This window comes from Phocoena sinus, chromosome 8 (assembly GCF_008692025.1).
Source record: "Phocoena sinus isolate mPhoSin1 chromosome 8, mPhoSin1.pri, whole genome shotgun sequence".
Classification (NCBI taxonomy): Eukaryota; Metazoa; Chordata; class Mammalia; order Artiodactyla; family Phocoenidae; genus Phocoena; species Phocoena sinus.
This window is the reverse complement of record NC_045770.1, coordinates 86,707,113-86,719,653: the sequence shown is the minus strand read 5'-3', so window position 1 is coordinate 86,719,653 and position 12,541 is coordinate 86,707,113. Positions and strand designations below refer to the sequence as shown.

The window sequence follows — 12,541 nt, the reverse complement described above, 5'->3', positions numbered from 1 at the left end:
ACACCGGACAGCTGAATATGGAGCTGATCGAGGACGTCCACAAAAGAGAAAGGAAATTTTCAAAGACCATGATGCGGAGGGTGTTATGAGCGGGGTGAGTGGGGGGTGTGAGGGTGGGGAGGGGAGAGCAGAGGTTGAGAGTGAGCAGAAGGCCGGCATCTCTCCTTTAAGTGTATCTTTCAGAATCAATTCTCGGTGTAAGCCCAGCCCTGATCTACGGGGGACCTTTTACTTCTCTTCCTTCTTTTTCATATTTGGGCAGTGAAACACTGCCAGTTAAGCATATCAATTTAGGAAACAGATTACTTTTTATGGGTCCCATTTTATAGGAACGCTTACTTTACAGATTCAATTTCTTCTATTACAAGTAGCCTTGGGAAGTTCCAGGACCAACGGAGCTTCCTCAATTTACAAATAAAGACCACAGAGGACTTGCCAAGCAAGGGATAAAGCCATTATTCTCTTATCTGGCCATAAAGCTGCCCATCTGGTGATAAGATTCCAATGGTGGGAAGCCCTGTAACCTTTTGAGGGATTCTCCAGGCACTTAGCTTAACCCTGAGTAGCAACTGCGTTGGCGACAGACTTGGCTTGGGAAAATATAAGCAAATAGAGCCATAAAAATCCTCCAACAGGATCTGCACTGTTCCCTACCCCACTTGCCCAACCTGCGTCAATCAGTTGGGTACCGTCTAGGCTTGTTGATTTCCACTGGTTTCTCCTTTTATTGCAAAAGGTCAGAAGGCACTTCCATATTGTTTTTGGACATCATGAACAGGGTCAGCGTCTAGGACATGGGACATCACAAATGGTCGGTCATGCAAATTTGATGTGACTTTTTACAGCCTTTCAGGGGAGAGACTAGGGAGCCGTTAATACATAAGAGCAGCTGAAGCTCCTCCTCTCACAATTCTGGTTCTAAGACAGGACAGAATGCCTTCAGAGCCTCAGAAATAAAACAATGCTACCTCCCTTGATCCTCTGTGAGATTTGGGTGAGTGAGCCTGACTGGGGGCTTAGCTCTGAGATGAAGAGCTGCAAGGAGGACCTTCTCATGTCTCCCTGATGAGCTGTCGGGACCCAGACTTTGCTGGTTAAGAAACTGAAGGATCACAGCACAAAGGGTTAAAGTGGAAGAAGTATAGATGTTTATTATGAATTAGCGTAAACCTTTTTATGCCTCTGACAAAGTAACAACAACAAAATAATCATTCTGATCAAAGGACCTCCAGGGTTTCATATTTCAAAAACACAGATAAATAGCTTACCACAGATAAATAGCTTCACTGTATGGGTATCTTCCAGAAGCATCTGAAAATTTTCCAGGGGGTCTGTAGAAGCGGATGTGTGACTAGTGCATCCCCTTCCCCTACCCCACTGGAAAGAAATGTCCAGGGATTGGGCTGCTAGAAGGGCAATATGGACCCATTCAAATTTCCTCCCAGGGACCAATCCCTCTTAGCCCTGGGGGATGTCCTTAGCAGGTGGCTGTTCCCTGGTTGGTGGGGTGGAGGGAAGGCTGAAGACCAGGAAGATGGATGTGTGGCTTTTGCTAGAAGCCGTCCATAACACACCCCGGGGGGGAGGTGAAAGGCTTCTAGGTGGGAACTGGGACAGTCAAATTCTTGCCGATTATTAACTGGGCCCTCATTTCAGAAAGCAATGCTGTTTTTATAAATTGGAACTGACTTTAAGAAACAAAACACACACACACAAAAACCCAAAAAGGAATAGAAAATTTTATGCTGAAAAAGATCCCCAATGAAACAATCAGTAGCACATCGCATCTGTGAAGTGTCCCAGCTCCCTGTAAAGATTGTGTCTCTGACAATGGTTTCTTTCCAAGGTCATGGAGTAGGTGTTACACCCCAATCTTCATGTCCACATTCTGCAGGTTCCGCCTCTCATCTGCGGTCATAAACTGGTCTGGGGTCTCTGACGACTCCTTGTTCACCAAATGCACCATCTCCTGAGACTTGCTAGCTTCTCCGTTCAGTCCGCTGGGCTTTCTCTCCTCCATAGTGCCATTGCCACTGTTGATCACCAGCTTTTTCTTCTGCCCACACCTAATAATTTTAAAAATCACGTGAGAAATGGGTGCAATGACCCAATTATCATCGTCACTGTCACTGCCACCACCACTACAGTTGATGACAATCTGAGTATGTTTCATCCTACTGACTCTTAACAAGTGGCACTTCTCAAAGTGAGGTCCTTGAACCAGCAGCAAAAGTTAACAAATGTAAGTTTGTTAAAAATGCAAATTCTCAGCCCCACCCCAGACATACTGAATCAGAAAACTCGAGGAGAGGGGCCCAGGGTCTGTGGTTTAGCAAACCCTCAAGGGCTTTCTGATGTGCACTTGAGTTCGAGAATCAGTGGTCACAGCTCTGGGAAGCCAGTGCTATCATTATCCCGTTATCACAGCCAAAGAAATCTTGGGGCTCAGAAAATTCCATAACTCAGGGCTTCCCTGGTGGCGCAGTGGTTGAGAGTCCGCCTGCCGATGCAGGGGACACAGGTTCGTGCCCGGTCCGGGAAGATCCCACATGCTGCGGAGCGGCTGGGCCCGTGAGCCATGGCCGCTGCGCTTGCGTGTCCGGAGCCAAAACAAAAACCTTGCTAGAAAATTCCATAACTTGCCCCAGGTTATTCAACAATGCTAAAAGAATTGGGATTCAACCCCAGTGTGTCTGACTCCCGAGTTCTAACTCTCCTTCCACCATACTAAAGAAGGGAAATGTTTGCCTCTTTTAAACTCCAGCCGTTTCTGCAGGCTCAGATAAACCATCAACGGAACGACTGTAAGTCATTCTGATTTGCGTATTCAAGGAAGTCCCATTACTTCCTCTCCCGGTCAACACGTTGTGGGCCTTGTCAGGGTTATTACTGCAAGTACCGAGAAGAATGAGACAACTCTTTTCTAGCAGTATAAGGCCATATTGATTTTTCTCTTAACATTGGTTTAACTGCCGTATAACCCTGGATATAGGAGGTTTATACTACCTCCTGGCAAGTTGTTCACTGTTACTTTAAGATTTCTCAGTAACATTACTTAAGATCCAAATGCAGAAGGTCTTCTATGGAAGGGCATGACCGTGGCCTTGGTTGCTGGGTCAGAGCATTGCCTTATCATACCCAGCCTGACGCAATGCTTCCTCTTTCCTGTAACATAATCACTGCCACACATCTAGAAGTCAGATGCTGCTTAAACAAAAGCAAAGGTTGCAGACCCTCACAACTACACATGGAGTGGGGATGGGGGACATGGGCTAGCATTTATCGGACACCTCCCGAATGCCAGGCACTTTGCATGTAATTCCAAGTAATCCTTACAATAATCTCACAAAGCAGCTGTCATTCCCATCATACAGCAGTGGAAACTGAGGTTCAGGAAGGTTTAGAAACTAGCTTGAGGGATCGAGTCAATGTTCAAATCTAGGCTTTTATGACCGAAAGCCTGGGCTCTGCCGCACTCAATTCAGGCTACTAACCATCTGGAGATCTGGCAACAGTATGAAGTCGCAATTGTTCACTTTGCCACTGGATATGTGGAGTTGTACAGACAAAGCTTCTGTTATTCATGATCATGGGCCACTCCCTCTGGGACTGCCAAGGCCATAAACTTTAATCCCTTGTTTGGGGAAGTCAGACATTATACATCCTGAATAGGAGGTTGATCCTGTCTCCTCTGGCATGACGCTTGATGAGGGCTCGGGGGAAGAAGGATGCTTGACTTGTGATGGTCTGTGGGGCTGGGCATATGGATGCAGTCCATATAGACAAGAGCAGGGGCTTGGAAGGCCTGGTTTGGGGACCTTAACGCTGTGTGACCTGGGCAACTCACTTCACTTTCTCTGAACCTCAGCTTTCTTATCTGTAACACCAGGCTGTTAAGAGTACCAGTGTCAAAGGATTGTGAACATCCCTTGAAACAGAGGCTGGCACTGGATACATAAGTCTACCACTGTTTTATTTGCTGCTCCCCTGAACAACGTGGGGTGAGGAAACCGAGGCCTTGGATAAGCACTCAGAACAGTATCTGGAACACAGTAAATGTTCAAGAAGCACTTGTTGTAATTGCTAATGTAACCAGAGCCATATGAAATGTGTTTGGTTTGTTTCTTCTGGCTACCTCCACCCACCTTGTTATATTTACCCTGAAGATGATGGAAAAGGCCAAAGGTGGACGCTGCTTATGTCTTTTCAGATTGCCAGGGGGTATCTCATATGTTCTTTGTTTTTGATAGCTTTTTGTTTAAATTCAATTTTATTGAGTGTAGTTGATTTATACAATGTTGTGTTCATTTCTGCTGTACAGCAAAGTGATTCAGTTATACATACATATACATTCTTTTTCATATTCTTGTCCATTGTGGTTTATCACAGGATATTAAATACAATTTCCTGTGCTATGGAGTAGGACCTTGTTGTTTATCCATTCCATATATAATAGTTTGCATCAGATGTTTTTTGGAGAAAAGGTGTCTTATTAAAGTAAATCCCGTTCACCTACCTAATGTGTACTTGAGAAGTTGGATGAAGTATCGTGGGGAAGTGATTTATACTCATAAAAAATGTTGTGCAAGGGGGTGAAGGTGGGGAGTAATGTTATTACCCTAAACGAAGCTGATTTTGAAAGTGGGTAACATTCGACGTGCAGGGCTTAGGAATATTGGGCTTGGGTTTGGTCCTGACCCCATTTCCCTTTGGATTCATGGTCTCTGTTTTTCGTCTGCGTTCTTTCAGGAGGGCAGGGTGATGCTCATAAATAACTCAGCCCAATATTTGGTGCTCCGGGCATTTCATAAGCACTTTTAAAAAGCCAGTTCTAATTCTTTCATTCTTATTAGTTATAGGAATGTTAAAAGAAACATTAGAGCTGAGGGTACTTCAGAGGTGATCCAGCTAACCTCTTTTCTGAGTCCAAGAAGTCGAGCCTATCACGCGAAGCTACCCCGCTAGGTACAGCCAGGAACTACACCGGATCTGCAACTTTATGACTTTATGACTCTAAAGGTCAGAGATTTTTACTGAACTGCATATGGCCTGTATCTCCTTTCCCCTTCAATCTCAGGCATTAGCTGAGGATGCACTGACGACACGATGTAGAAGATGCCAGACCGAAGCCGGCCAGGAGCGGGTGGGGTTTAGAACCCAGGTAACATATATTTAGGGCATGGGGGAGTTATCCTGAAAGACTTGGGTGGGTGAGGAGTAACTTAACAACTGACCTTCTGTCTCTTCTACCTGACAGTCCTTAAAGATATTTAGAGATTTATTTTGCATTGTGTTGGAGCTTTGCAATTCCATCCAGTAGCCACCAGCCAGATGTGTCTATTTAAACCTAAGCTAATTCAAATGAAATAAAATTGAAAATTCACTTCTTAAGTCGAACTAGCCACATTACGAGGGCTCAGTAGCCACAAGTGATTAGTGGTTGTGTACTAGCACAAACGTGGAACACTTCTGTCATCACAGAAAGTTATACTGGACAGCTCTGTAGAGGGCAGGAGATTGGGTTAGCAGAGATTACAGTGGGCTACACTGCTACAGCTTTATGATGGAAACTCACGGATCACTTCCTCGTGGAAGCCATGTTTAACTCTCCCACCTCCACTTCAGCAATTAATGCTTTTCCACTTTTACCTTTTAACTGTAATTAACATAACGGGGCCTGGCCCAGAGAATGTTCTCAATAAAACATTAGCTGACTCAAATTCAACAGGCCAATAGTGTCACGAAAGCCCAAGATTCTTGCAGAGAAGGGATGGTACCCTTTCGTTGTAATGTCTCCTCTTCTCTGCAGTGTTGACTGTCGTAGCCACCCCTCAAAGAGGTTTGCTGAATAAATGAATGGCTGCTGTAGGCTTCTCATCTTCAACCAAACTTTCTTTGATGAAAATAGGATTCTGTATCCCTCTATAATGGAACGCGCAAAGCAGAAAGGCCTCAGCCTCTTAAGAGGATTAGAAATGGGCTGGCGGCTTTAGAAACACACTGCACACTCAGGGCCCTGTGCAGCTGTTAACCACCCTTTAGCTACGTGGCAAATCTGTTTTTGATTATCAAATCAGGACATAGTAATTTACAGCATCCAAGCAGCTACTTTCCCTGTGAGACACTTGCTGTGCCAGCTCCTGTGTGTCCCTGTTTGCCTGTTGCCAGGGTGACCACTGGTCTTGGCAGGAGGGGGAGGAAAGCAAGGGGGCCCGTTTTTGCTGCAGACATGATGAGAAGCGACACAGGAGCTAACCAGCTACACTGCAGGGACTCCAGCTGCTCTGGGGACAACTGAGATGCTTCTCCAAGTTCTCTCCCACGCTGCGAGCATCTGAGGCCAACGTTTCTATGGTGACGTGCACAAAGCTTATGGACTGTATATGTGAGCAGAAGTGGTGCATTCTAGGGCCTGGAACAAAAGGATTGATTTCTGACAATAGGAAATTCATATTTAATTGAGCAAAAGTCATCTAGGAGAAAACACAGAGGCCGAGGGAAAGTATAAAGACTCTTTGTAAGGGCTCCCTCAAATCGCATTATTTAAATTCAACTGAAAATTAAAAAATCTCTTTCCATTTAGTCATGGGAGACTTCTAGGAGGTCTTTCAGATTTATTTTCCTAGTTTTTGTTCCTTATACAATTGGCTATCATGACTAATATTTTTTTTTATTTTGCCCTCAAAGGTACAAATAGCAACACAGCTATTCGACTTTAAAAGCACTTTCTTTAACTTGTACCAGTGTAAAACGACATTATTTGATTTCCTCCGATAAGTATGGGCTGTAACACGGCAATGAAATGAGCTGTTTCTTGCTTTCCAAAAGCCAACAAGAAAGATTCTAGAATTTTCTCCAGGTCTTTCCCCAAATGGAGGGGCATTTTTCTGGCCTGTTAGATGATCTAGTGATACAATCAATGTGGTCCCACTTGGATGTAAGATTCTTTTGCCTTATAAGAAGGAACCTCAAGGCATGTTTACCAAAGGTTAAATGTTCCCCTGCATTTGCTTGGAGAAAAATCGTGGTTCTTTAGAACAAGTTGAACAGGAAATTTAGAATTACACTTCCGGAATACCCCTGTGAAAGCTCATTTCCTCTGATGCTAGAATTACTGTTCTACTTCACTTCATTTTAGGTAGCATTATTTCTAGAGCCTGGTCACAGCTCCATCAGGTATACGCATTGTGTACGTTCCAAAACGATAGGCCTTGGTTGAGGTCGGAGAGAGGGGACGTTTGACAGTATGAAAACAGCCCACATGCCGGTTCTAGGGAGCTGTCGTTTTTCAGACTTCCCTAAGGAAAGTTTTTTATTGTCTCATACACCTCAGTCTCAGGGAACTCTACCTAGGCCGTAACCTGAATCCTTTCAATGACAGCTTCCAGAAAGCAGAAAATACTGTCATTCCAAAAAAACCACAAAACAACCCAGCAAATAAAAACACAAACCCGATACCTGCTTTAGGTAAGGGTTCTAGAACTTTCTAGGGGCCTCAGACAGGCCAAAGGGCCAACCCCTGAAACTCTATATAGCGTTTTTGTGCACTATGAATTCACAATAAATATGTGTTTCATGAATCAATGAATGAGTATATCTTTTATGTCCTCCTGGTGAGATATTGTACAACTTTCAGCACATAGCGTCTCCATGGGCTTAACGCCCCCAGAATTAAGAACCACAAAAAAGTCAACCACTATTTAAAAGCAGATGTCCAAATAATCACAGTCTCCTTTCTCTAAGGAGTATATGCCAGAGCAGAGCTTCTTCAACTGTACTGTCCACATGAATCCCTTAGGTCTTATCAAAACACAGACTCTGATCAGGAGGTCTGGGGTAGGCATCTCATGCTGCCTTCCTAACAAGCTTCCAGGGCGCGGAGGCTGCTGGTTCCAGGGCCTACACTCTGAGTAGCAAGGACATATCACCTAAGGCTTTTCAGTTTTAGATTAAAGTATGGTTGACTTACAATATTCTATTAGTCCCAGGTATACAACCTAGTAATTCGATATTTTTATAGATTGTACTCCATATAAAGTTAATATAAAATATGGCTATATTCCAAGTGTTGTACAATATATCCTTATAGCTTATCTGTTTTATACTTAGTAGTTATACAGCCCAAGTTTAAATGATGCCCTTTCAAGGTTGAAGGCCCCGAAGAGCATCCCCTTACCTTCTCCTACTGTTGACAGCGATGCAAACTGCAAGAATCAAAGCCAGGGCCAGGAGAGATGCCAAGATGATCAGCCATTCTGGTGGGAAGCAAAAGATATCCATGAACTTGGGAAATAAGCTTGTGAAAACAGAAATGCACTTTACAAATTGACCTGGTCCAAAAAAGAATTACAGTCAGCTCTATACATGGGTCCAAGCAAAGGTCCAGTCAACAGCCAGACAGTACTGGAAGAATTATTTTGCTGTAGGTCTTTGCCCAGCAGGACTCTTGTTTTCATCACTTATCATCAGTCAAGATTTCCAAGTCCCCCGAAGAAAAACACGTTTCCAAAAATGTGTAGAATGACCTGTGGAAACCTGTAGATGCCTTTGGTGCAATGTTATTAAATAAATTAAAGGAACATTCCTTTCCTATATGAGAGCATTCACCTTACATTTTATTAAGGAACAAAAATGGAGGCCACTAGTGGGTGGGCAAAAGGACATTCCTGTGTGTATAGGGCGGGGTCATTTGGCAAAACTTGTCAAAATCCTTCAAGATATACAGCCTTTGATCCATCATTAACACTTCTAGGAATATATAGGACCTCAGACTTAGCTATAAAGATGTTTATTACTGTGCTATTTGTGATAGTAAAGTTGGAAACAACCTACTATCCAACAATTAGGGACTGGTTAAACGAATTAGGGTACATCCATTGTATTGTGTACTAAGATACAGGGGAAGAGTATTTAATGACGTTGGAAAGCTGTAGCCAACTAGTTGGGAATGTAGTTTACTAAACAGTGTGTATAATTACATGTTTGTATAGAAATTAGATTGAAAAATAACAGAAAGGACCTACATGAAAATGGTAACCATGGTATTCCTGGATGGTGAGGTAGATAATAAGGGATTTATATTTTTACCCTTTTGTTTAGCTGTATTTTCAAAAATGTCTCCAAAAAGTAATGTATCACTTGTAGACCAATAAAATGTTATTTATATGTTTTAAAACCAAGCTTTAGTGGGATTAAAATATGACTTGACAATTTGCAAGTCAATTGCAAAGTGGGCCGTACATCCACGCAATGAACTAAAGCTTAAGGAACAAGAAAAATGGGAAGCCATTCACTGGCCATTCTTCTTCGGAAGCTTGATTACTCCTCTGATTTCCTGCTCAGTACTGCCTCTGTCTGACCTCCCCTGGTTAGGTGAGTTTTGGGGAGGGAGGTAGAGTTAGGAGGTGGGGAGGCTGACAGGAAGTAACCATTTCTGTTCTTTTCCCAGGGTTCTAGCCCTGAGATGCTCCATATTCACTCTCACTAGAGCTGGGGAAAATCTTGCTGCCTGATTATAGCAAACTGCATCCCACCCCCACCCCCCAGCCCACTCCCCCTCTCCACGTGCTCTGCTCAGATAAGCCGAGGTAAGGGGACGCGGCCCACACCACGTTCTTCCCTCTCCCCAAGGGAGGCTCAGTCTAGAGACCTCTGAAGAGCAGAGTTAAAAGAGTCATTTACAACCCTAGGAAAAACCTTCCTTTATTGTAATCCCCCTTTACAAATGCCCAGTTCTGAGCCCAAGTGGAATAAAGAATTTGCCTCAAATGCCTTAAATCCTTATGCTCGAGGGAGCCAAGTGGCCCAGCCTTCTCACTGCACATCACACATTCTGAAACTTTCTTCCGTCTGGATCAGTAAAGACTGTCCCTCGAGAAAAAGTAGTTTTTCTTTTAGTTTTTATGCCAGAAGAATATTCTCACTCCTCCTAACATGACCCTTGTATCTCCCCATTGTCTGCAATGCAAGGGGAAATTTACACGCTTCACCCAAAACCCGGAAGTAAAGCGGTAACTGGACTGGGATAGGAACGGATCAGGGATGACAAGGAGCCCCTGGGGTGATCACTCATTTGGGAAGGAAGCTGTAGTAACTAACATGGCGCTTCTATGGGACAGACCAGGGACAGGTCTAAATAGGAGCTCAGTCAATCTATGGGACCGAGATAAAAAGGAATGTCCCATCCTTTCCCACCAAGAGGCTGTGGTGCTCTCATTCACCCTTTAGCTTGAAAAGAGGAGCCATCAGCTTCAAGGTTAGACATGCAGGAGAACACGCTTTCTAGCTGGTCTCTGCTTCCTTTCTGGGACATTCAGAGAGACCCACTTTTAGCATTATTTTTCCTTCACAGCTCAAAACTCACCTGGAATTTGAGGTTTCCGCATAGGACCTGAGGTTGTGTTTGCCCCACGTTCCTGACTCCCACTTGAGTGCCCTAAAGAGAAAAACAACATCTCTCAACCAAAGTTTGGCACGCATAACCACGAGTTCCTTACAGAGCAGCACATAGGGCCAAGCTCTATGCGCTGCGTCACCGTAAAGCTATTTATAGATTCCAGCCACAGACATTTATAATGTGTTGCATGGAAAAACACCTCCCCAGAAAACTCGGTTTGATTAAGGCTAAGGTTTGGAAATCATGAGAATTCTCAGCGGCAGTACTATGCAGTGTTTAAGAGGCTGTTAAGCAGGACAGCCCTGGGTTCAAGCCCTACTTCTGTCTCTTGCCAGCAACATCTGCTGGGTCAAGTCATTCCTCTCTAGCTCTCAGTTTTCTCACTCATAAAATGGGGTAATAATAGAATCCACTTCATCATCATTTTACAGAGGTTTAAAGAAGTGCACAAGAATTAATTGTGTGCAGTTCCTGTAATAGGGAACAACCTCTGTTTCTATTACAAGTCAATCACTAAAGAGATGCTACCTATAAGCTTAAATTATACATAATGGCCCATCTTTGGGAACCCTGCCTCCCAGGGAATGAGCATTATGGTAAAATATCTTTGTTTCACTCATAGGAAACATTCTGATCAGCATCACCTGCGAATGACTGCAGGCAGGAAGAAATTAACACATCCCCTCCGGAGGCTGACCGGAAACCAGGAAAAGTTTGACTTTATTCCCTCCTCTTTTAGGATAAAAGAAGCCTGAATTCTAACGCAGGCAAGGTCATTCTTTGCGATACCAGTCCATCTTCTCGGTCTGCTGGCTTTCTGAATAAAGTCACTATTCCCTGCCCCAACACCTCATCTCTTGATTTACTGGCCTGTCATGCAGCGAGCAGTACGAGCTTGCACGCAGTCACATTACAATTTTCTGTTCTTAACTTAGGACCTTGCTACCCTGGACCAGCAACCTCACGTGGGAGCTTGCTGGGAATACAGAGTCTTAGGCCTCATCCCTAACCTCAGAATCCTCATTTTTAACAAGATCCCTAGGGGATTCAAATGCTCCAGGTAGTTGAAAACAAATCTAGAAACCACATCCAATATCTTCAATAGATATAAATACAGGTATTAAAAAAGAAGGATTTGGGGTGGGAGGGGCAATGGCCCCTTCTGTCTGTGAAAAATCACCTGAAGGAGTGTGCCTGTTAATGTATTCCTGAAGCATGCATTGCTTAGAAGACAACATTTTCTACTGCTACAAAACCAAATCAGGAGACAAATACAGGATCTCAAACTGGAAGGAACAGGAAGTATCACAAGATAAAGAATCCAAAAGTCAGAACGGGAGGTTCATCAAAATGATGGAGGAGGGGCTTCCCTGGTGGCGCAGTGGTTGAGAGTCCGCCTGCCAATGCAGGGGACACGGGTTCGCGCCCTGGTCTGGGAAGATCCCACATGCCGCGGAGCAACTGGGCCCGTGAGCCACAACTACTGAGCCTGCGCGTCTGGAGCCTGTGCTCCGCAGCAAGAGAGGCCGCGATAGTGAGAGGCCCGCGCACCACGATGAAGAGTGGCCCCCCGCTTGCCGCAACTAGAGAAAGCCCTCGCACAGAAACGAAGACCCAACACAGCCAAAAATAAGTAAATAAACAAAATGACGGAGGAATTACGTTTTAAAAGAAACTTCTAAGACATCTTGTGAAGGACACTCACCCAAATGAAAGTTTTGGTTTGTGTGTGTGTGTGTGTGTGTGTGTGTTTTGTGCTTCCTCCACTGCTTCAAAGTGAAATGTGAAAAATTCCCACTAAAATCAACTCTTTTTCCCTACCCAATAGGACCCCTCTGCAGAATCCTGAAGGCTTCCAAGAAAAAAACCAAGGAAGTCTGTTTGGCTAATCAATGAATGAAGATAGCCAGGCCTTAAATGGTCTTTTCTCAGAGGGTCAAACTGCAGACTGTGCACAGGGGACTCTGCAGTTTTGATGGCTGTGGTTATTTTGGGTAGAATGGCTCCTGTTTATGCAATTTGATGTTCTTGTTAAACTCAAAATGGAGCAAAACAAAGTCTACCAGACATCTGGCTGTTTCAGCAGGCCATTTTGACAGTGGCCCTTTACTTTACAAATCTCAGAAGGAGTCCAAGGGGCTTCCT

The 12,541-nt window shown here is 44.1% G+C and overlaps 1 protein-coding gene across 23 annotated transcripts in view; it reads right to left on the bottom strand.

Moving 5' to 3' along the window:
• Positions 1–1,125: 1,125 nt before the first annotated feature.
• CD44 (CD44 molecule (Indian blood group)) overlaps positions 1,126–12,541 on the bottom strand; it is an 87,338-nt gene continuing 75,922 nt past the window's right edge. For all 23 annotated transcript variants that reach the window (XM_032639401.1, XM_032639377.1, XM_032639386.1 and 20 more), the window contains 3 exons: positions 10,364–10,435; positions 8,177–8,255; positions 1,126–2,066 (listed from right to left, as the gene is read on the bottom strand). In XM_032639401.1, coding sequence (XP_032495292.1) covers positions 1,862–2,066; positions 8,177–8,255; positions 10,364–10,435 — 356 coding nt within the window. In that variant the 3' untranslated portion in view covers positions 1,126–1,861. The remainder of the gene's footprint in view (positions 2,067–8,176; positions 8,256–10,363; positions 10,436–12,541) is intronic.